The 26,432-nt window shown below is 34.4% G+C and overlaps 1 protein-coding gene across 3 annotated transcripts in view; it reads right to left on the reverse strand.

The window, feature by feature from the left end:
* The window catches only part of LOC110039142 (embryogenesis-associated protein EMB8), a 147,206-nt gene that overhangs the window by 64,021 nt on the left and 56,753 nt on the right, over positions 1-26,432 (reverse strand). For 2 of the 3 annotated variants that reach the window (XM_020744102.1, XM_020744101.1), the window contains exons 5-7: positions 23,128-23,217; positions 4,180-4,302; positions 3,946-4,023 (exon numbers count right to left, since the gene is read on the reverse strand). In XM_020744102.1, coding sequence (XP_020599761.1) covers positions 3,946-4,023; positions 4,180-4,302; positions 23,128-23,217 — 291 coding nt within the window. Of the gene's footprint in view, positions 1-3,897; positions 4,024-4,179; positions 4,303-23,127; positions 23,218-26,432 lie in introns of all 3 variants that reach the window. The other variant, XM_020744100.1, reaches the window with a different exon arrangement.

The following is a 26,432-nucleotide window of genomic DNA, read 5'->3' on the forward strand; positions in this document are numbered from 1 at the left end:
TTTCAATCTATCGTAATCCCGCCCTGCCATTTCCTTAATTTTTTTGGAAATATTCTCACCCTTCTTTGTTAAAGTAGGTGGTAGGTTTATTTCCAAATTCAATCTCCTTAATACAGAGATTGCAGAAAATGTAAGTCACATCCTTGTCCCACATTGCTGACGTACTCCCTTCTTTATTTTTATTCATAATGCAACTAATGAAATATATAGCATCAAGATAGTGCAATAACATTGAAAATAAAATAAAGCATCAAGAAAAACACTGACAAATATAATGATGAATGGAAGAATACGCAAATCTTGAAAAGTCCACCATTATCCACCCATAAAGTTGGATCTTGCTCGCTTAAAATTCTTCCAAACTATAATCTAACAACTAATCAATTTACAAATCATCCATCACTTAACTACAAAAAAAAAAAATCATCTAAAATTTAGATGACTTGAAAATTTAAGTAGCTTTAACTATATTTTCCTAGATACAAGGATTATGCTACTTACAGCAAGAATTACATATCGAACATATCCAACAAGAATAACAAATCAATTGATAAAAGCATCCAACAAGAATAACAAATCGATTGATAAAAGCATCCAACAAGAATAACTTATCGAAGATGTCCAACAAAAAAAATATTGTTTCCTGTAAGCATCCAGCAAGAAAAACATATGGAAGTTGTCCTACGCATGACTGTTTATCAAGATCTATCAATTTCATCAAGGAAAGCAAAACAATAGCATTAGAAAATGGAGAAGAATAGAAATAAGAGCTAACAGATCAACACATTTCATAAGCATGTACAGAAGGAGTCATACACATTCCCAAATCAGATTCACCCGAAATCCTTCCACAGCAAATAAAGAAAAAAAAAGCGAAATATCAGAGGCAAGAAATGAGTTTCCAAAGCAAACTTCCACAGAAAAAAAAATAAACAATAATAAAACACAAAAGATTGGAGAAACACAAACGATCAGTCAGGATTTTTATCACAAGACCAACACAGAAACACAAACGATCGGAGAAGCAGAGGAGCGGCAGAGGATCGAGCAGGAAAAAAGAAAGGTTACCTGTGAGAATGGTGAGAACGATTGCCGAAGATGGAGACCGAGGAGTGTTGCGACGTGCGGGATCGACTCGCCGCTTGTTGCGAAATTAGGGCAGAGCAAACGGAAGAGGGGCAGTAGGCGTCTTTCGACAATATTAAACACGGATCGCGGGTAGGACCCCGCAATCCACGTGTAATAGTAAAATCATAACGGAGTTTTACAAAATGTTATACGAATGCTATTTCCAAACAGGTGGTGGCATTTTGAAAACGCCACCGCTGCAAATAAGCTGTCCCAAATGGACCCTAAGCGGCCACTTGGCAAGGCACGACCCACTCCCCGCTTCAAATTTTCCTCTCCCGACCATTCCTTGTCGATACCCTTCCCTTTTCCTTTTTTGCGCGGCAGAAGCAGCAAGGGAGTCGCAACCCTTGCTGCAGTGTAAGGACCACATGTAGCATAGAGGAAGCCGCAGGATGCGGCTTTGGGCTCCGGGTTAATTTTTGTAAGTGTAAATCTCTTTTTCACGACATTTGAGGCAATTTTTTCTTCCTCTCACTTTCATTTTGAGTTTTGTCTTATTTTCCTTGTAATTTTTCTTTCTGATAGCAGTCAAAGGCTCCAACTATGTGTCAGAAACATCGAACGTCTTTTCCGATCTTCCAAAAGGGTTCTAACAGGATATCAGTGAAGAAGTATGGTTGGAGGTGATAGAAAATAAATTTGATAGTTTTGGAGAACGTTCGGTTTCCGAGAAAGTTGTTGAAGGTATGTTTTGGCAAATCAATAATTTTTTAAGGTAAATTACCTAATGAACTAATATATTATGAATTCATAATTTGTATAAGATTTTAAGTTGGTTACGTGAGGCAGCTAGTTTGAGTTAAGCGTGCAGAAGATCATCGTAGGTCGACTCCTTTAAAATTCAGGTAAAATCCTAAATTAAGAAAATTAATTTGACTAATAGAAATTATTTAAATCTTAAAAATTTAAATATTATGTTTTATGGGTTGTTGAGCTCAATAGAATAGTCACCACAAAAACCAACTAATTGTCAAAGATTAAGAGTTAGCATGACAACTGAGGTGACCAATTATATTTCAAAATTTCATAAAACTTATTTATCTCAGATTGTATATTTGACTTCATTTATGATCTAGTTTAATCAGATCCTTCATATTATTAAATTAAAAAGATATGCATGATAAGCATAATCGAAAAAGATGTGCATGCATGAAGATAAGCATGAGATGAATGATATTTAGATAGACATTACATGAGATAGATATAAGTAATCTATGGTAGACATGTAAGATAGACATGTAGGAAAAATATGCATGATATAACTAAAAGATACATGAGATAGATATAAATAAGAGATATGAATGAGATTGATATATAAAAGATATGAAAGTTAAGTCTGCCCGATGAATAGTTGCACAGGAGAATAAGTATACATGTTAGTAAATGTATAAAGATGTTTTAGAGTAATATATCTTATGCAGAATGAAATAGTTTGTATACGAATGTGTGTATGTGCATGTTTATAGGAGGATTTCACCCCTTTAATGGTACAGGTAGGTAACGCAGTGTACCAGCGAGCATAGAGTTTTTCTACCACCACCGACAATTGTGATGGTTAAATGGGCGAGTAAGCCAAAGCTTACCTCCCCATATAATTGTAATATTTACATTATTAATCACTATCCCAACGAGATAATAACGATCAATGGTAGATAAGGGTCTTTCCATCCTAGACAATTATGGTGTGTAGATCGCTAGCTATAGTGCCGATCGGAGCCAACTCTGCAATATCGGTCAATGGTGTGTTAGGCTTGTTGATGGTAATTCTCAGAGATTTATGTACATGTAAAGTATAAAGCAAAAGTAAAGTTAAGATAAATACATATAGAAGATTAGTGTTTGTTCATTTAGAAAATGTCATTGATGCATGTAATAGCAAATATCATATTGTTTATTTACAAATATCAGATTCCTTATAAACATATATCAGATTTTTTTTTTTAAATAAAAACCAGCATATAATATGATTTATTAGAGACTCACATACATATTGTATTATTTTCATTGGATTGTTGTGATTTAATAGTGCGACTATGTGCTTTCATATTATTTTTAGGTTTTAAATATTTTAATAAAATAAATAGAAGATGAACAAATGTATACAGAAGACGAAAACAATAACAAGAAAGATATAATTATTTAATTGTTAATTTTAATTGTTTTCTTTAATGGCTCTTTCATGCATTATTTAAATATTAAATTGTAAGTAATAAAATTAGAATAGCATAGAACTGATTTCCACCGTCCGACCGTCGTTCCTGGCTTGTTTAACTCCAAGCCTCAAGTTGAATCGTGGCATTCCAACGACTGAGGCGAGATCTAAGGTTTCTCCCCTAGCTCTAATACCATGTAGAATTTAGAAGAAAAGCTCTCACACAAATTGGACTAACCCTTACTCAAGTATGAGGAAATTCAAATCATCATGATAATAAGAAAAGAGATTAAAAAACACAATAATGGACAATTATGGGAAAATAATTCTCCCACTCAAATATAATCACGGACCCAAAGTTTCCTAAACCGAATATGCAAATCAACCCGTTGTAATGTTGCATTAGTGATATTTCATTGCAATTCCACTCAATTGAGCTAAATTTATAATAAATGTTGAGGTATCATATATGTTTCCAAAAATAAGCTCTCCTTAGATTATATAAATATTACACAAATATTAATATGGCATACCAAATCAATTCTTTTCACATTAAAATCAAAGAGCCTACCAAAAATTAGGCATAAGGTTCAACAAAAAAAGCAATAACTTACTGAATGTACAAACCAAACTGGGAAGATTAAAAGAGGACATAAACAAACCACAAGATCCCATGGAGAACAAATAGATGCAGCCCCTGTAAGTGGAGTTTTTTCCCCTTCTTCTCCAAGATACTTGACCTGGAACGACATGGACTTGAATGAAAATGTTGAATACATATATATAAATCGAATGAATAGACTGTACCAATATTTTGAACTGTAGATACTAAGAGATTATCATCAACAAAAACAATAAATAGAGAGCCGACGCTAGTGAATAGTTCATTTTTTAACCAGAATATTGGCGCCAATGCTTGTTCCGACAGCAAAGAGAGGAGCCATAGAGTATTTCTGATGAAGATGGTTGACAACCTCTCGTACATCTTCTGTCCAACCGGCATTGTAAAAACAATCAGACTGCCAAATGAACAAAAGATAATCAAGAATGTATGATGCAAGTTATTATGAGTAAAATGAAAAGCTCGCCTGAGTTTGGAAGAAACGAGAGAAAAGTTTATCCAATCTATTATTTCCATCAATTAAATCAAAATAAAACAAGCTAATGATCTTTAGATAGCTTGGAAATGCAAGCAGACTATAGAAATTCAAGCATGTATAATAGCCCTATAGAAAATATCCAAATGCTGATATTAAAATAATGTTTAAAAAAAGCTGTCTGAAGCATGCAAATGAGAATATAAGAAAAACAAGGTAAAGCTGCCTTCAAATTATTTTCTATTTTAAGTGTAGAAGCATCAGCAATATATGAGGAGGTTCGCAGATCACAGCTCAATTCGTATGACAACAAAGGTTTCACAGATGTATTTCTAGAATTAGGTTCGCCATCAAACCAGTAGTTGACAATATTTTTCAGGCAGGAAACTTCATGGGATCTGACTTGACCTGTCCAATGATAACCTCACCAAGGTTTCCATGAATATTTAATGATTTGCATTTCAAATTGGAACAGACGATAGCCTGTATAAGGTTATGAGCTCGAATACTCATCCAAATGCTTTTTGTTATTTTATTCTTTTTCCATCCTGCTTACATGCAGCTAAAGTACAGTTCTATGCATATCTTAATGCAACGGTTACCATACGGGGAGAGTTTTCACCCGAACTCCTATTAGAAAGTGGTTGCATTCTTTTCTTTTAAATGCAAACAATGTTTGGAGCGTTTCATATGCTAAAAATGGTAAACGGAAAAGAAATTAAGGATACACATGGTACCACATATCAAACAGCAGAATTTTAGAAAAGCACAGACCATTCATGTCTCCAACGCATTGCGGGAGAACTAAAAATAGTTGGTCTATTTGGAATTAATAAGCAACTACCTTTTAAAGCCTCAATTCATTCAATTAAATTGGAACCAAAGAAAGACGCTGCGGATGAATTATGAAATTTATAGACTATAGAGTAGTTTTGGTCAGCAACAAAATACATCCTTTAAACAATTTTAGCAATATTACTACTCAAACAACTAATTAGAAATGAAGCAGGTACATATTCAATTGTCTATGGCAATTCTAGAATTTAACTAGTTAATTGACAAAATCACAAATAGAATTCTTTCTACTAAGCAAAAAAAAGAAATTTCTGTAGGAATTCAGTGGAATAATTTTATTGATATCAAAAGAAATATGAATACAAGATATAGGAGTTATAAAATAGGAAAGACATAATATACAAATCTCTACGATTAAAATAATTCCTAATAACTACCTAGAGAAAAAAGGAATGTCATAAACTAAGAAATACATGAACTAGAAAGTATCAGGAAAGAAAAGAAATAAATACTAATAATTTCTAGCAATTTCTCTTAAGTTGAAGCTTGGATGTCAATCATGTTCAACTTTAATTTGAAGTCTTCAAACAACGGGTGAGGATGATTCTTTGTGAAAGTATCAGCAAGTAAATCAATAGATGGAACAAACGAAACAAAGATCTCCCCATAATCAATTTCTCATTGATAAAGTGACGGTCAATCTCTACATGTTGGTACGATCATATTAAACCGGATTATGGCAATGCTAAAGGCGGCTTTATTGTCGCAAAACAGAAGCAAAGGAGTAGTGACTGGCATAACTCAGCTAGCATAAAACACAACTAGAGAGCTTCACACACACCAAAATTCAATGAGTCAAATTCAACTCCAGCACTACTACGAGCAATCACGAACTGTTTTTTACTTTTTCCAAGTGATGATTCCCTCATACGAAGGAGTAATAACCTAAGGTTGATCGTCTATCATGGGTGGACCCAACTCAATCAGCATCCGAATAAACCGTAACTTACCAAGAATTGTGACAAGTAAACAACAAACCTGAGTCTGGTGTTCTTTTTAAGTAGTGGATGACTCAATGAACTGCAGTGAGATGGTGCTCGTAAGGGTCATGCATAAACTGATTGACAATACCCACAGCATGGCAAATGTCCGGACGAGTATGGGCGAGATAAATGAGCTTACAAACGAGGCATTGGTAGAAGGTTTTGTTTACTGGAACGGCAATGGGAACATTCATGAATTCCTCATTCGGGTTCATTGGGACAAAAACCGATTTGCAAAGAAGAATGTTGGTCTCGATCAATTGGTCAATCACATATTTGTGCTAGGAAAGGCAGATGCCCCAAAAGGATCGGGCTACTTACATGCCTAATAAATATCAAAGAGAGCCCAAGTATTTCATTTAAAAAGATGCGACAAGGATGCTTTTGAGTGACTCCAATGCCGGCAGATCATTACCTATGAGCACAATATCATCTATATAGACGATGATAATGGCAATATTGCCACTGGATGACAGCCGAAAAAATAGTGTATGATCAGATTGGGGCTGAGAGAACCCATTACCCACAAACACCTGTGTGGACTTGCCAAACAAGGCTTATGGGGATTGTTTTATTCTATAGAGGGACTTTTGCAATCAACACACTTGTCCATGGGAAGAAGCTAAGTCAAATCCCGAAGAGGAGAGACATATAAACCTCCTCAGAGAGATCGACATCAAAGAATGCATGCTTGACGTGAAGTTGTAGTAGGGTCAATCCAGATTCACGGTTAGTGAGAATAAAACCCAAATGATATTGAGTTTCGCAACCGGAGTAAATGTTTATTCATAATTCTTTGTTATCATTCCTCAAGCAGGGTTTATATATTGATTAGTTCTAGTAAGCAACATAAAGGAGTGAAAGACTCAGGGCCCGTTTGGGATAGTTTATTACTATGGGTGTGTTTTGAAAATGCCCCCTGTGGCGTTTGTTTTGAGTGCCGCGTCAGCGAATCGGAATAATCCAATCAAAGAAGCTACGACAACGGGATCAATCCCGCTGCCCGCGTTCCTTTGAGGCCCTATTACCCCGCTGCCCCCGTGGCTCTATCTGCCCTATCGCGCTTCTCTCTCTCCTTTCGTCTGTCCTATCGCGCTTCTTCTGTATCATCCTTCCTCCTCCCTTCGATCTCTTGTAACTTGATCTGTGAGTATTTCGTAAGTTTAATCATAGATGGAATAGCTTTGTGGTATGTTGGTTTGTAATTTGTTGGGTTGAAACTTTTCTTTATGCAATTTTTGGCTCTTGTTAGGCGTTCCTATGGATCTATGGTTTAGGGTTTCTCTGATCTACGATTTTTGGCATACTAGTGTATTATTGTGGTGCAGGCAGAAGTGATTACATAGCCTATTTTAAAATTCTTGATGGAATGGTGCTGGTTTTTTGCCATTTTTACAATTCTTCTAGGCTCTAATTTCCTATCCTTATCTTGCACTTACAAGATTCTATTTGGTTAGAATGGTCTATTTTAGAGGTTGTTAAGAATTATAAAATTTGGTTAGTATGGTACTATGACCATTCGGAATTTTCAAGATCTGATTGAGTAAGGTTTGCTTGATATATGTACGTGCTTTTGCTTCACGTAGGGAGTGTTTAAACCTTGGTAAAATATTATTAAGAACTTTTTAACTTAACAAGCATCTAAATTTGTCTAATCTTTTTTTATTTCAAGGAAAAACTTCAGAATATTGGTGGTTAATTCTTGTCAATAGAATGTTGCCTTAAATATATTTATAATCTTTTGAAATATCTCGATAATCTCTGTAAAAAAATAGTTGATGATACATTATTTTCATGGGAAAACATGAGTAAATCATGTATATCCCCGGTACTTCAGTCATTACGGTAATGGAGAAAATTTAGTGTATGTCATACAATGTCCGTGTAGTTGTTGCTCCAAATTGATGAGTTGGGATAAAAGCTTCTTATTGTTGGATAAAAGTTTTTCATTGTTGTTGTTAGCTGTGTTGAGGATTTTCTTGCGGGTCTTGCTCTTTCAATGAACAAATTTGGCCTCAAAATGAGTTGGGTGTTTTAAAAAATATGCAATTGAAATGTGTAAGAAGAATGTGTAAGAAGAGTAGCAGTAGAGTAGCAGTATAGTTCATATTCATGGTATTTTTATCAATTGATTATGAAATTCAACATAGCTTTGGAACTATGAAAAATGAGTTAAAGTTACTGATATAAGATTGTAATGTTTCGAACTTTCAATGTATTCAAAACAATACTTTTTTGAGCAATTACACCAATGAGAGGAGCTACTGTTGAGCAAATATGAAAAAAAAAAAAGAATGTTCCATTTTTTTCTAAGGGTACTAGAGGTACAATCTTCGTTGGAGAGGCATCAATATGAAATAGAATGAAAATAGAAGACAATGGTTGCTTTTTTTTTTTTCCTTCGTTATTTTTATCATTATTCAAGGTATTTTTATCAGTTGATTAACGAATATGAAGTTGTTCTTCATACCTTGCAATAAGACAATAGTTGCTTCTTTTGGTGATGATTGTTACTTTGTTTTCCTTATCAGATTTATAACATCCATTCATTTGTTGTGTTTAAGGCTATCATGCTGTTAATTTTTACATTTCTTATATCTAAATTATGTCAATTGTTGTTTAAGCCTATCAAGTAGAACTATTAATTACATACATTATGCTTCACATATTCATGGTTTACTATTAGATATATAGCTATATAATTGTGAAGGGACTTAATCTGATTAGAACAATAAAACCTCTTAATACACCTCAGCATTCTACTTGAAAAGTTGTTGATGTGAAAATCTTCTGTAGGGATGTTTGTTATTGCAGTCATTGACTGGTCCATAATTTAAACAATGCATAAGTTCAATGTTTAATGAGAAAAAACATAGAAAACTTCAGTGGATATACATAAATAATGAAGTTAACTTTTGCACTATATTGATATTAAAATATTACTTCAAACAATTTTCTTTTTTTCTTTCAAATTTTTATCAATATATTAGCCAAGTAAAATGCTACAGCATAACTTTTATCCTTGTAAATCTCACTTTTTATTGAAGTTGCATAAAAAAAACCTTTTCTTTTTTAGTAACGTAATGGTTAAAACCAAAGAAGTCGTTTCATCAGCCATGTGAGATAGGGAAGTAATAAGTATATTTTGCAATCTGTCTTAAGAAGATCGAGCGGAGAAATAGACCCACCACTTACTTTAACAAAGAGAGGTGACAAAATATTACGAAGAAGTTCAAGGAAACGACAGGAAAGGACTATAATAGGTTACATTTTAAGAACAAATGAATCAGTTGAAGAATGACTGGAGATTATGAAAGGAACTAAAATGGGGATCCACGGTCTTGGGTTGAGATCCAGTGAAACGGAAAATAAATGCTTCGAAGGAATGGTGTACTGAGAAATTAGAGGTACTAACTTATCCACTGAAGACTTTTTTTTTCATTCTTTATCCCACTAAGTTGTTTTAAGTAATAAACTTGCTTGTATGTTGCAGGCAGTGCCAGCCGCCAAGATATTCAAATTCAATGGCATTGAGCCGGACATGGAGAAGATGTTGGATCGTATGTTCAGTGAGGTTGTTGCAACGGGCACACATGCGTTCACCCCAAGTGAGCATGGGTTTGCAAGCATACCAGAAGATTTGAAGACCGAGCAAGTGGGTCTAGTGAAGGCCCCAACCAAAACCAAAAGGAGCAGGAGTTCACATGCCAGTCAAAGCGTCCTAGGGTGGAGAAAAAGTAAAAAGAACCTGCTTTCGTCAGAAACCAAATAACAAAATTGGTGAATGCTTGCACAATTCAAACTGGTACTTCACATGACACCTCCATAAATGACTTTGTTTGAGTTTTGGATACATATCCTGAAGTTAGGTCGGATAAGCCGTTCTATTTGAACTCCTTGAAGTTGCTGGAGGACCCGATTCACAGGCAATAAAAAAGCCCCCTAAACTTCAAGACGACTATTTATGTTTTTTTATGAACAATTGATTTTGTTATTGTGCAATGATTTTGGTTTTTTTCCATTTGTTTCATGGGTTATGTGATTTGGATGTTTTCCTTTCTAGCACAAATAATTTATATGATGCTCTGTATTTATTTCTGCTCATTATAGTCTATCTTCAGATTTTAGATGTTCTTTTAACGTTGTCTGATGCATACGTATTACCTGAACAGAGCACTTCTTTAACAATGATTCACAAGGAGATAGCATGAGAATAAAGATTGCGATGACAGTAGTTTTGTTGTTTGAATACTACAACTCGTACGTCGATCGAACTCCCTGAATTGCATTGACTTATGTCGGTGATAAATGGGTTGGGGAGCTACTAAAAAGGCACCCCACTAGATTCAACAACATGTTTCATATGACAACCTATATTTATGGATCTGTTTGATAAACAACATAGTCATCATGGACTCCAAATCTTTTCATAAATGACATCAAGAGAAATGTTAGCAATAATGTTATACATTTTATCATAGAATGCATCAATAAGAAAAGTGATTTCAGCATTCATCGGAGACAATTAATACATATTTCTCAATGGGTTTGAAAGCTCTTGTCAGTTGATCTTCAAAGATTATTAAGTCAGAGAATCCAACAATTGAGGCAACTCTAACAAAGATTGCAAATGACCCACAGTATTTCATTTTTTAAGATAATTTTTTTAAACATGTTTCATTCATACGTCAATGTCTTGCATGACAATCACAACTTTATTTCTTTGACAGAACTATATTGAAACGATTAACAGAACCCACGTGAATGCACGAGTGTCCAATATTTAAAAGATCACATACATTGGACGGTGTGGATCACTCACACAAAATTTAATGGTCGTATGTAATTTCAAAGTGTGTTTTACTTTTGTGATGGTTGATTGGGAAGATGGTTGATTGGGAAGATAGCGCACATGATAGTCGTATTTTGCTTTTGCGACAACAAACCGAAGACACGGCTTCGCTCACCCACCTCCAGGTTCGTTAAGCTATCTACCACATTCATTTTTTTAGTTTATTATTAATTATGGTATTTGAAATAGAAAAATATTACTTGGTTGATGTTAGATTTCCCTTAAAAAAAAGGTATCTAAAGTTATTTCCAGATACGAAATTTCAAATTCCTGATTTTGAAAGATCCAGCAGTGTTGCTCGTAACAAAAAAAAAATGTTTAACAAAAGGCACTCTTCTTTATGCGGCGTAATTTAAAGAACATTTACAGTGTGGAAAAAAAAAATTTGACATACTGCATGATATGCCAACGTATCCATTTCCAAAACAGGTGTAGATTGTAGTGGCCACGATGGCGCTCCACAACTACATGTGACGGCATCATTTTCGAATGGATGTAGACTTCAGCATGGCTGACGATGATCACAAGGACGTCTCGCCATAAGCATTTGAGTTTCACGTAAGTCAATCTATAACACAATCAGAGGCAGTCACATGAAGGTTACACCTAGGATGGCGAGGGTGTCATAGAACTGGTTGAGTTGAGAGAGAGGATCACAGACACCATTGTTGGTTGTTGAATGGGCGAATCTTATGTATTTAATAAAGTTCATGTTTATTTTATGTTCCATGAATTATTGATATTTAAGATAATGTATGTTTATGTTGTTTATAATTGTTTTTTTCCTTTTTCTCAATTGTTTTCGTTTTTTTTTGTAGATTTGTGAGGTTCATGATAAGACGTTCGATCTTGTGGGTTCTTCTAGATGGTCTATTAATCATTGTTGATTGATGTCACATCTGAAATCCTGATAAAAGCAACCAAGTTTCTCTTTTCTTTTCGATGTTGGGTTTTTGGGATCTATTTAATCGTTGTTGGTTGGTGTCACATGTGAAATCCCGATAAAAACAACCAAGTCCTCTTTTTCTTTTTGATGTTGGGGTTTTTGAGGTACTTATGGATGGCCTTCTTTTGATGATGTGTATGTGACACACGAGTTTCGCATTAAGTGAACTAAAGTCAACTCTATTTTATAAGGTCTTTTGTCTTCTTATTATGAAAGATTCGGTGGGGTTGGTGTTCTTAGTTCTCTGAGACCTCGCACCCGCACAAAACTGTAATTGATTACTGATTTTATCAGTTTATGAAGTCCATGTTTATTTTATATTCTATTGATTATTGATATTTTAGATATTGTAAGTTTAATGTTGTTTGTGTTTATTTTTTCTCCTTTTAAGATTGTTTTTTTATTTTTTTTGTGGGTTTTTGTTTCTCAATTATGAAATATATTGCCAACATTAATGCACAGGGGCAAAAAGGTCATTTATCCAAAAACAACTGCAAAATAGTTGTTTTACAAAAGCACAAACCAAACAACCAACCAGTTTATCTGGATCAACTGCTGAACTTATCTAGATCAGCAGTTTATTAACAAGCTGCAACTACCCCAAACAGGCTCTCAAAGCTTTGTAGAAATTATCAGCCACTTATTTTGAATTGAAGAATGACGAGTGAAAATCTACTTAGAAAGCATAGCATATCGAACAAAATGATAATGAACTTCATTATGTTTAGTTGGTTCATGGAATACTAAATTGTTGGCCACATAAATGGAGGCATGATTGTCACAATATAATATCATAGGCTAAGAAACTTGGAAACCAAACTATCCAAAAGGATTCTTTGCCCTCATCATTTCACATATATAATGGATTCTATACTAAGCCTTAACAATGAATCTAAACACAATAGTTTTTTCTTCTTTTTTAAGGTGAAATGTTTTACCCCTAACAAAAAAAAATAGAATTTCATTGATGGTTGTTATGTTGGTGCTTAGCTTAAGGATAATTTTATCTTTTATTAGCCTAAGGGCAATTTAGTTAGTTATTATTAATTATTATTTGGTACAAGTAAGGCGTAATAGTTTATGGTTAGGTTTATGTATGAAATTATTGTCTTTGAGCCTTAGGGTTATGATTTGGGAGAGATTTCCTAACTCTCAAATTGTACAATTTGGAAGAGATCCTCTACCTCTCGAATTTTATGTGCTTATCTTTTATTTTTATGTATTTCAATTGCATTGTTTGTGTTATTGAAGAATAGAAATTTACTTTGCCCTAAGTTTTGCAGAGAATCGTATCAATTGGTACCAAAGCTTGATTCAGAAAAGCCAACATCTAAATCGCGACATACAGGTTGGCTGACGACCGAGATCACAGCATACAGAATTTCGTGATCGAACCACGTGACAGAATTTTGTGATTGTCATGATGCTGGGAAGCATCGAGGGGATCACGATGTACAGTCCTTCAAGGCCAAACTCCATTGTCAAATCCCGCAAAACAATCGTGATCCTAGGGTCAACGGGATTGCGGTGTATGAGCTAAATGGAGAGAAGCTCATGGCGACAAAGTTGTGTGGAAGAAAAAGCCCTAGTATGGTCTCGGTGGAGGGAGGCTACATACCCGATCTGCTCATTAGAGGAATTTACGGATTGCTTGTTAGAACATTTTCGAGACATTTGGGAAGAAGATTTGCGCGATCAATTATTTTCATTGACTCAGAATGGGACTATCATGGAATATAGAGAGAGATTAGAGCAATTGTCGGGATACTTGGGAGGATTACAGGAGCATTATTAGAGAAAATTTTCATGAAGGGTCTAAAGCCCAACATACATTAAGCAATTCGTTTATTGGGACCACGAGAATTTGGGAAAATTATGTGATTAGAGCAATTGGTTGAAGATAAAAATGCAATTGAACAGACAAATAGGATAGAGCGCTCTAACGAAATGCGATAACTACAACGAGAATAAAAATTTAAACAGTGAAAGTCAAAAGGGAGGCTCCCCGCAACATGACTAAAAGGCTACGAATGAGGGCAACATTCAAACACCTTACAAAGACGGAGATTCATTAGAAACCAGCAAAAGGGTAATCTTTCTGACGTGGTGAAAAATTTGCCCTAGGATATCGTTGCAAGGATCGGATATTACAGAATCTCATTTTGTGTGACAGGCAATGGAGTTCGATCCAACAGTAAACTTTTTTTATCAATCCTAAGGACAAGGTACCTTATGGTGATGGGAGTATTGTTATGTAGGTACTTAGCCTAAGAGCAATTTTGTCATTTATTAGCCTAAGGGAATTTAGTCATTATTAATTATTGTTTGGTATAAATAGGGTGTAATAGTTTAGGGTTAGGTTTATGCATGAGATTATTTTGTTTGAGTATTAAGTTTTGGATTAGGGAGAGATCTCGAGCCTCTCGAATTATAGGATTTGGGATAGATCGCCTACATCTTGAAATGTAAGTGTTTATCATTTATATATTTCTTGTATTTTACGTGTTATTGATGAAAAATCAAGGTTGTAAGAACCGGACTGAGCATTGAACCAATAAACGTGAGGTTTAAGTTTCAATGGTTCAATCAGGATTAAACCGAATGATGTAATAAATTAAAATATAAATTTATTATGACATAAATGATGTATTTAAAAAAAATTAATAATGAAATATAAAACAAATACCTCATTATTTAAACAACTAACACCACCATAATTTTGGCACATTATCTCAAACTATAACAATTAATTTTCAAAAAAAATTAAATATAAAATATAAGGGTTAATTCTCTACCCTGATTCAGTGTTATAGAAAATTATTGGCTAATCTCAGGTTTAGTCCCTAAATCCGTGGCTAGGCTAGGAGGATACTAGCTTTCACTCCAAAGCTCTCACTTTCCTTCCCCTGAAGGCTAACTCTTGCTTTAGTTCTTAAACACTAAGATCAAATTGGGGATTTTATTCTGTCACCCTAAAAATCTCACCCTAAAAGTCACCCTAAAAATCTCCAATTCTACACCCAACAATGTACATTTCCGTATTTATTTGTACTTAATTCCATGAACGAAATACACCTTCATGGACTTAAATGTGATTCTCACTTGTTGTAGAACTCATACTTCATTTCCCAAATTATATATTTTATAACATATTTTAACAATTCAATTGGCGAGATCGAAAAGTAAATTAAGAGCGGAGTTGAAAAATCATCACAATTTATTTTAAATTTTAATATTGGCACATCCAAATTATCTATTCATTTCACCATATCTCAGAGTAGGGAGAAAGATAAAGGAAACTACTCAGACTTCATGAGAAAGATACACAAAACACAAATTTCATATATAAAAGAAAGTTTATACAATAATAATAAATAAACAACACTTATCTGAAACTCTTTCTCAAAACAAATCATTTGTAGCCTCTCTTAAGAAATATAAGAATAAGAAATTTCTCTGTCAAACGGCACCGTCGACGCTGAACAATTCTTCAAAAACTCCATTTTGACTCCAAAGTCCATCCTTTTTGCTTTATTTTTACTCTAAGTCCTAAAATCAACAACCTGCAATAAAACATGAAAAATACCTTCCTTTAAAGTGCAATATCACCAAAAATAAGTATAAAATATGGGTCTAAAAATGCATATATTTTTGGTGTATCAAACTTCGACGGTGATCGGGACAAAAATGTCTAATTTAATTTTATTTAAATTTTAACTCACGCTCAATCGTTTCTAAATTGTATTTAAGTTTTGATTAATTCTGAAGTCTTTATAGGTGTTTGTGATGCAAATTGTGGTATTTATGTGAGTGAATGTGCAAATTATGAATAAGGTAACCATAAGACTTAACGGTCCTATTGGGACTCCTTTTGAGTTCCCTCATATTAGTTTCAACCTCCTAAGTGTTAGAGGTCAAGAACCACACATTAGAAACTCCAAAAAGAGTGAAGAAGTGGTTTTGATTTCTAAAATGAGGCGGGTTCCATTACTAAGGCCCTAGAATAGTCAAGAGAGAGTCTTAAGGCTAGATCCTAAATTCTATGAAGAAAACTAGACCTTGTAAAAAATGAGATCAACGGACTTATATAGAAGAGCCTAAGAGAATTTTAGGTTATACTGTTAAGAAGCTACGAAACAAAGATATTCCATTTGTGAAAATTTTACGGAAGCACAGATTAGAGAAAGATGCTACTTTAGAGAATTTTTTAATGCAAGAAATATATCTATATCTTTTCATTCAAGTATGTTTTCTTACGGGATTATTTTCAAATTTCGATGATGAAATTTTATATGGAAGAGAGATTGTAATAACTGAAATTTTAAAAAAAATAATAATAAAAGGAAATATCAAATCAACAATGTGGGATAACTGTTGCTACGATGAGGGATAAGAGTCAAAGGGGTACACTCAAGAGTTTATCATTCATTTCAGAAATGAAACGAGAGGGAGAGCAAGAGTGATAAAAGAAGGTGAATGAGGAGAAAAAGAGAGGAGAGAAGAGTGAGAGACCTAGTTACCTTGCATGCGTAGAGGGCAAGGAAAATGAGAAGTAATCAAATTCAAGGGATCTTACCGAGCAGACGTTCGGTGTGAAGAAGAATGTTTCAGTGTGTCGAAAAGAAGTCTCGAGTGGCTTAGGCATTAAGAAAGAATAAGAGATCAAACCCTAACATGCAAAGGAGACTATGCCGAGGAACTTCGTGTGTGACACCACTGCCGAGCCAAAGAAGATGTGTCATGTCGAGCACTAGCCAAAGGAGGAAGCGACGTCATTGGAAGGGAAGAGACGAGGATCTACGTGCTATGAGGAAATCGAGCTTTACGTGTAGACAAAGAGGAAGGAGTCAAGTCTCACGTGTGGGAAGGAGCTCTCATTCAAGCTTTAGTTGCGATCAAATGATTATTAAAGGTATGGGTGTTAATTAAGTTATTTAATAAATTTTACGTAAATATATATTGTGACTTTGAGTTTATTTAATTAATATTAATAAAAAGTTTAACTGAATCAGGATCAAAATTATTAAATTCTTGAATGAAAGGAAGAAAAGGTGACGTGAAGTTCTAGTAAAATAAAAGAAGAATCGTAGGCGTAAAGTGGAGAGTCAAAGCCTAGCAAAACCCTAAACCGGGAGTTAATGTAATTTTTTCGGTTAGAATTATTTTTTGGAATTTTATATACATTTAATTGATATATATTTAATATGTTAATATGAAATTATGTTAACTAAGGTCAGGGAGGCTAGCAGATAAGTTTATGTGCAAGTAAAGAATTTGATCGATCTGAAAGCCTATAAGGTAAATGTTAAGGCTTGTATTCTTACTAAAATTAATGATATAATTAGTTAAAATTATTATTATTAAATTAGAAAGTGTGAAAGAAACGTATGTTTTAGATTTCTTGGGTCTATTGCTCGAAGTAGTGGTAATATAGATGGGGATTTTATTAGTAGAATTCAAGTTCAATGGTTGAAGTGGAGGAAAGCACTGGGTCTGTGGTGTGATAGAAAAATATCGCTAAAACTTAATGGAAAATTTTATAAGATTGTAGTGAGACCTGCAATGCTTTATGGAGCTGAATGTTGCCCTTTAAAAGAGAGGCATAAAATCAAGTTAAGTGTTGGTGAGAATGCTTAGTTGGAAGAATGGCTTGACACTTGGAGACAAAATGTGAAACTAATGTATCGGTGAGAGGATTGGTGTGAGCTTCAATGGCAGACAAGAGTAGACAGAGTCATCTTAGATGCTCTGGTCATAATAGACATCGACCACCTGATGATCCGGTTAGGAGAGAATGTTTTAGATTCAACTTATGTTAAGAAAGGTAGAAGTGGACCTAAAAAGACTTGGGCATGTTGTATAAAAAATGATCTTAATTTATTAGAGTTATATGAAAATATGACAATCAATAAGACACAATGAAGAAAAATGATTCATGTAGCCGACCCCACCTAATGGGATAAAAACTTTTTGTTGTTGTTGTTGTAGGAAGTGAGGAAGAAGGCTATTAAGATTTAAGATTCGCAAAAAATTGATGATATAGTGAAGTGAATGGATAAATATTAAAGTCTTTTTAGGCAAAGGTGAGTAATTACTTTCTTATTGGCATTAAACTAATGATTTATTTAGACGTATTTCAACTTGATGAAATCAAATTTACAATATGGTTTTAAAAATAATATTTTATTTTTGTTTTTTTTATTTTGAATGTTTGAAAGATATCTCACAATCTAAGAGAAAAATAATTGACATATAAAAGTACATTTGAATGATTTTAAATTGATATGAAATGATAAGTAAAGGCTTAAGTCAATCAGAATTAACTCTCAAAAGATACTGACAAGGAATGTGATGTACTCATACACGATAAAGAAAATGAAAAATGATGAAGTTGAACCTTCAACTCAATATTTGAGAGTACCTACGGATACAATTTTGATCATACATTTTGGTATGACAATAATTCTACTATTATATCATAAAAATAAGGCAAACATTAAATAAGTAAATAATTAAACTGAAATAAGAAAGGTTAATTTAAATTAAAAGCTTATAGTTCAAGAGATTAATATAATACATTTCTTTTGGTCATTCATGCATAACATTCGCATATTGCTTTAATGCATGATAAAACTGTAATTGCTCACTAAGATGTGAAAACTTACTATTGAATTTAATGCTTCTTTCAGAAAAAACTGTAGCTCAATGTGTGAATAGATGAATTTAGTTTATAGAATGATCACTATTGCTGATAGTTATTATGATTAAACTTTCTTTGTAATGTTTTCTTCTAGATAGCGATACTCTGTGTAGCTAGCTTAAGCTATTGTTTACAGAATTTCTTGTTATTTATGAATTTTTTGATTTGTGCAATTTATTTTGTGGTTTCTTAGTAGCTTTTTTATATATATTGAAATTTCTGAGAATATGCGAAAGGTAAATTGAATGTTAATACCGTCCTATTGTAGTTCGTATTATGGATAATTCTGAGCAATTAGGTCATGGCGTTGGTGGTTTGAGTCCCGTGGTGCAGGCCCTGGCGTGCGAATGATCTAGCTCATTGGTGCGGCCTCTAGCGTAAGTCCGTCGGATCGGAGGTTCGAATCTCGTGGTGCGGGCTCTTCGAATCAGAAGCAAGCACACCAGGATTTTCAACACTTTAGGAGAATCAATATATGGTGCCCATTGGACCAAATATCGATTTCACCTTTTAATATATATATATATATATGGCGTCGGTGGCGAGCTTCTCTAAGCGAAACCCTCGTTTAAATTCTTCGGCTTTCAATCCGTGCTCGATAACGACGAAGTTCTCGTACTCGACGACAAAGGACTTGGCGCTCATCAATCTTCTCTGCGATTGTCGTCTCCTCCTTCGTGCCCAACAACAAAGGGCTTTGGCGTCTTCCAGCTTCTACGGTTTCTTCGTCTCCACCTTCGTGTCTTCTACGCGGCTTTCCTCGTGGAGCTGCGGTTTTTGCTGCTCTCCTCGTCAATCTGAGACTGTCGGTTTCTCCATCTGCGGTTCATGTGCGCAGCTTCGCCCTGACATCTTCAGCTCGTTGTTTTTGCCCTCTGCCCGACTTGGCAGGGCTTGTCGTTGTGATAGAGCTTGCTTCTTCTTTGGTGGAACCTAACAAAGCCTCATTTGCCCACGTGGTGGGTAATCCTCAGGGGAAGACGACGGTTGTCTTCCCCTCAAGTTATAAGGAGTACCGTGATGGTACCGGTGACTGCCCCTTTATTAAGAATGCAAGCAAAAAAAGTGGGAAAGCAATAATTTTTTTCTCTGAAGTAGAAATTTCAGCCCTAACTGACAAACTCAAGTTTGTTCTTATTGAAAAATTTCATTAGGGACACCCACCTATGAAAGTTATCAGGAAAAGTTTTGATGATCTCAAATTAGCAGGAAAGTGGAAGGTGGAGCTCATGGATGAGAGACATGTATTGATGTTGCTAAACCAATGAAGCTACTCAAGTGGTCTCCAAATTTTAACCCCAATGATGAATCTTCTACTGTACTGGTATGGTTTAGTCTACCTGGTCTCGAGCTTCACTTTTTTCATCATCAAGTTTTTTAATCCATTGGTGTCATACTTGCAGACCCTATGAAGCTATATCTACCCACTTTGAACCTTACTAGACCTTTTGTAGCCAGAATACTTGTGAAAAGAGATATTACTTTACTTGATGTTACTGAAGTCTGGTTGGGCACAACTCATAATGGATATTGGCAACAAATAATCATGGAGCATAAACCTCATTGTTCTCATTGCATGATGTTTGGGCATACCATTGATAAATGTCATAAGCTTCATGCTAATTTAAAATCTAAAGATCAAGGGAATAAGGATGGATCTAAGGATATTTTTGTTCCACCTGGAGAAAAAACTACCACAGGACAAGATTTGGTGTCTGATTCTATTGCCCCCGTGGACCCTCCCCCTGAAAATATTGGTTCTACGATCGAAGAGAAGCTCGATGATCGTGCTGAGCAACCTACACTTTCAAACAGTACTGAAGGTCTCCTACCTACACGGACTGATAATCAGGAGAACCTTGCAGCTCCCCATCTTCAGGAAGTATCACGGGTAGAGGTGACAACTCTTACCTCACATACATTTGAACATTTTGTGGGCACAACTACTAGCAATCTTTCTACTGCAGCAGTACCACATCATCCAAATGAGCAACAATCTTCGGATGAGGAATGACAGGTGTACACTTCCAGGAGGAAGAAGAAGAAGAATGGAGATCTACTTGAGCTAAGGAATCTAATTGATGATATTTTGGTTACTTCGGGCAATAGTACGCATCTCACCAATTTGTTAGTTGATTCGCTTCAGAGAAATAGAGGCAGAGGGAGAACTAAATTGGGTCAACCTGATTGATCTTATATCTATCATCTTCTTTTGGGTTTTTAATTTTTTCTTTTCTTTTTGTGTGTTGTACCGTGTGGGTTGGCTGTCTATTTGGGCCCACTCATACAAGCTATATGTACCATTTTCTCTTTAATATAATTGTCATTGGGCTTTTTAATATATACATACATATATATATATATATATATATATATATATATATGTATGTAATATATATATAGATACATATATATATATATATATATACATATGTGTGTATTTATATAAATTAAAGAGTTTCAATATCAATAACTTTTTATTTATGTGCACAGGTATCTTAAAATCCCCAGCTAGTATTATAACAGGATGGAATCCATTATAGCCAACATACACTTACAAGAAATTTATGTGAATAGTATCATTCATATGTTAATTTCATTCAATTTAATATAAAATATATATATTAAATAATGTAAAATAATAAATATTGCTAAAAACATATAACATTCATCACGGTATGACAAGCAAATAAAAAAATATATAACACCACAAAATTGTGCAAACAACTTGCCATAAATATCAATAAAATTGTTTAGAAGAAAAAAAAAAGGCATCAAAGCTTAAAATTAAGAGTAGCAACTTCGATATTGTCTTGTTTCTTGATTTATGCACTTTAGACCTTGTCTCCACTAATTAGATGCCTATAAAAAATAAATGTATATACATATTACTACAATTAATTATGTTATTCAATTATGGTAAATAAATCATTATTTGATTATTTATATTAATTTTATATAATTCTTAAAATTACATTACTTAAGCAATAAAATTTCATCGCTTTACTTTAAAAAAGTCCTAATTAACTTTATTTCATATTAGATTTGTAAATATTTTATTCATTATATACACATTTATCAATAATTTGTCATATTATTTTCTAATATTTTTATTTTCTGAAATATAAAGATCTATTCCTACAGTTACTTAAATATTTAAAAGCTATAACTTAATATTCTAAATAAATCACTAATTTAATAGTTTCATATTTACAGATAGCATAATGTATCATCATAACTCAACTTATTTAATTTAATTCTATTATTCTTTTTATTCAATCAATAATTATAAAAAATTTTAATATCAATGGTTTAATTTTAATTTGACTTTCCGATTATTTATATGTTTAATCCTGCAAATTAAAAATGAAATAACTGCTCTGTACATATCTATCACACGTCATAAGAAAAAATCATAGATTTGTTTATATTTCATACTTATTTGTTTAAAGTCTAACATTTCATGAATTATAACTTAAGTAGACTTATTTAATATTTGATAAAACTAAGAAAATACTTATTTAATTCATTTTATATATAAATTACTTAAAACTAGAATTACACAAGCTTGATTCGGCCTCCCACACTCTTAATCAAATTTATTGGCTCCAAATCTAATCAAGCTCACAAGTTGACTCCTCATCCTTACGCGATGGAGCCAGAATTTCTTCTATTCTAGCCAAGGCTTTGATTCACCCTAGACCGCAAAAAGAGTTGCTTGAGAAATCCCTCTCGTTCTGTTTGTCCTTTGCACAAATGTTGCTCTCCTTCATCGTGTTCATCCGACACAACAGGAGTTCATGCTCTCAATTTGATTCTACTTTCGGCTTTGCTTGGGATTGCCTATTGATGCTCGACACAGTCAATCTCCTCTTTTGTTCAAAGGTAGCTCGCATGCGTCGATGTATCGGGTGCTACTTTTGACATTACAGTCGATCCTTATGTTTCTTCCTCCTACAAGGCATTCGAGAAAGTTCTTCATCTCAGAGTACGTCTTATTTTATCACGCATAGCTTCCCTCTCTTGCCGATTGAACTCCTAGTAGTGTCTCCTTCCAAATTTCTCTATCTTGCTCCGCCTTCACCTCCATCTTCCTCTCTCTGCCAATTTAATTAGTGAGTCCCCACGGTTTGCTTCAAAATGCTAGAGTCTTAGCAAGTTAAAATGGAACGTTACAGTTTGCAAAACCAACATTTATTGTAAATAATCCAAACTCATTATGACACTGTTTGACAAAAAAAATTATATAATTATGTATACTCAAGTTTTTAATCTTCTCTTAAAAAGAAACATTGCATATTTATATAACCATCCATAAAATGGTTGTTCATGTGCCAGCAGAGTCAAAATCGAGATCATATTTACAGATGCATCACAAATCTACAAACGGATTGTTGATAATTGAACTTACAGTTATGGACACACCACCAAGCCCACGATGGTTTTCAACAACAACATTCCAACCATGTTTTGCCATCTTGTAAGCTATATGCTTTACATACTGCACAAAAAAGAGCCGTAAAACCTTCCACATGATTTTCTAAGATTTTGATATGTGATGTCAGCAAGTTAAGAAAATTCAATGCATAAAAGTTAAAATATGAATGAACATTCAACCAGGCACTAAACTGTGAAAGAACCATCAAAAGGCAGCAGTAATTTAAGCAGTAATTGATGTCAACGAGGTGAAAACTCAACAACTAAAACAAAATAAATAAGAATAAACAAGGTAACGCAATTCCTCACATGTAACATTAGCCAAAATTCTGACTTCATACAAATTTGATAGCAGATCAATTCATGATATTTTGAGTCAAACAAATGTGCTGCGCAAACATCCCTTTGAATATTCTACTTAATCCATGGACATTTAGAAGAGCTAATAACACCTTCGCAATCAGTAGACAAAAAAAAAAGTAATAAACTAGTCAAGCAAAAAACCCTATGGAAGGAGCAGAAATCTAGGACTTCTACTGCTAAAATAAAATTAAGTATGAACTTAAAATCAAGGAAACTTAAAAGCATTCAGAATAAGAATATGGACAAGACTTCATGGGTTACATTATATGCCATTCTAACCATGGGTGAAACAACCCAAGTAAAGCATACAGGGCAGTCTCCTAATAGGTCACCTAAGCGTGTATTATGCCACTTATACCTCTTGCAAGTGTACAAAATTAAACCATCTCCTCAGACACAAAATTTTGTGATATGAAAAGTCAAATACTTGTTGCTCCTATTCACAGTTTCAAGGTTAAACTTAAGTCTTACAACTTGTTTCCATCATTATCATACCAATCTCTAAAACAACAGCAAAAACAACAACAACAAAGCCTTAATCCCACTACGTGGCATCGGCTACATGAATCCTTTTTCTCCATTGCATCCTATTTAGTGTCATATTTTCATTTAGTTCTAATAAATTAAGATCATTTTTTATACAATAAGCCCAAGTCTTCCTAGGACGACCTCTGTCTTTCTTAACATAAGTCAAATCTAAAACATCAACTCTCCTAATCGGATCATCAGATGGTCGATGTTTAATGTGACCAAACCTTCTAAGCTAAGATGACTTTCTGATGACTTTCTCTAATTTTGTCCGTCACAGGAGCTACACCAACCCTATCACGGATATAATCAATTCGCATTTTTTCTCTATGTGCAAAGCCACTCATCCACCTAATCATTCTCATCTCAACAATACTTAACTTCGTATTATGCTTCTCTTTTAACAACCAACATTCAGCGCCATAGAGCATTGCAAGTCTCACCACCGTCTTATAAAATTTTTCTTTCAGTCTAAGCGGTACTTTTCTATCACACAAAAAGCCCGAATTATTCCTCCACTTCAACCAACCAACTTGAATTTTACTATTAACATCCCCATCTATATCGCCATCGCTTTGAACAACAGATCCAAGATATCTAAATGGTTCACACTTTTAATAATTTGATCACCCAAAGTTACACTTCTGTCACTAGAGTTACTGCTACTAAAATTAAATTTCATGTATTCAGTTTTAGTTCTACTCAAATGAAGTCCTTTAGACTCTAATGTTGACCTCCATAATTCAAGTTTTTTCTGGGCTTTTTTCTTTCTTCTTATTCGCGAGAAGGATATCATCAGCAAAAAGCATACACCAAGGTACATCCTCCTGTAAATGTCCAGTAAGACCATCCATAACTAAAGCAATCCCTGATGTAGTCCAACAAAAATAAAAAAATATTTGGACAATCCTCCTTCAGTTTGAACACAAGCAACAGCTATCGTATAGTTCGAACACAACAAACAAAAAGATATCATACCAATCTCTGATGGAAAAGGATCTGAGTAATCCACGCATCATAGTAAAAATCTTCCAAAATTAGCAAAAATGGTCAGGCTGATGTGGTACATAAAATTATTCCAATGACGCCTTGAAACCAAGGAACTTACTTTGCAGCAGCATCTGAGGTTCTCTGTCTGTGGTTCTAAAATTCGTTTATGCAGTTTCTGCAGCTTTTCTATTCTTATTTGTAATACATGTCGTTACTATTCATTCTGGGTGATTCTTGCATAACCTCATTTCATGACTAGTGCAGCTTTGTGTAATACATGTCGTGGTAGTAGTTGTTCAGTCAGCAGTGTGTCACGCTCCGCTATATTCAAGAAATTGGCAAGGCAAGCATAGGGCGGAAGATTCTAGAGAATGTTGGTATGTAAGGAGCCATCCAGGAGGTTCTAGAAGATTCCACCCAATTCTAGAGAAAATAAAAAAGAAATGCTCCAAGGAGAAATTCAGAAGAACCTAGAATGTTCCAGAGCTATGTGTGTGATAAGAGAGAAATGTATAACTCTCTAAAAACTATAATAATTTAATGTGTCCTAGAATATTCCATTAGGCTTAGAGGGGGCTATAAATAGGAGTCCCTCCCCTCATTTGTAATCAACCAAGCATTGAATCAAAACTTTCAAGTATTCAAGTGTGAAGTATTCATTTCTCTATACTCTTCTTCTTAAGAGTGTTTGGTGCTCAAAGATCCAGCGTTGCAAGGGGTAGACTGATTTAGTGCTAATAAAAAACACTAAAGCCGCACGGGTGATTTAAATAAAGTTAGTCTGTGACAGTTGGTATCAGAAACTGGGTTCGAAGGAATGGAAAAAAGCATTAAAGAGCACGTGATGAAGTTGGAAGCCACTAATGTGGAGTCATCTCAAGGGTCAGATCGCCGGGGGCAAAGAAATCCCGTTGCACCCAAGCCACATGGGAAGTCCAAGGAGATCATGCTTGGCTTAGATTCGCGCCTTGCTTAGATGGAGTTGCGCCTTGCTCGGATGGAAGAGGCAATGAATGGCATGGAGGGTCAAGTAGAGGATCTTGACCAAAAGGCTGATGGACTCGAGGAGGGCATCACAATCCATTCGACGATCAAAGATATGATGCTCCAACTTGAGGAGACCCTAATGGGTCATATGGCTGTTGACCTCGTTTTTGTGAGGTCTTGTCTTCTCCTCCTTAGAGCCTAGATTCTAGCTCTAGAAATTCCTATGGACCATCTTAGAAAACTAGAATTGAGACTCACCTTTCTAGAAATTCCAGCCAATTCCTATTTTCCTTTGATGTCTAGCATCTTTGGCACAAGACCATCGTCTTATGAACGAGCGGTTATGGGCTATTTTGCGAAGATTCAAGGAAAATGTTCCAAATAGGACTTCAAGCCTTAGGAAAACATTCG

This window comes from Phalaenopsis equestris, unplaced genomic scaffold, assembly GCF_001263595.1.
Source record: "Phalaenopsis equestris unplaced genomic scaffold, ASM126359v1 Scaffold235526, whole genome shotgun sequence".
NCBI classification, from domain to species: Eukaryota; Viridiplantae; Streptophyta; class Magnoliopsida; order Asparagales; family Orchidaceae; genus Phalaenopsis; species Phalaenopsis equestris.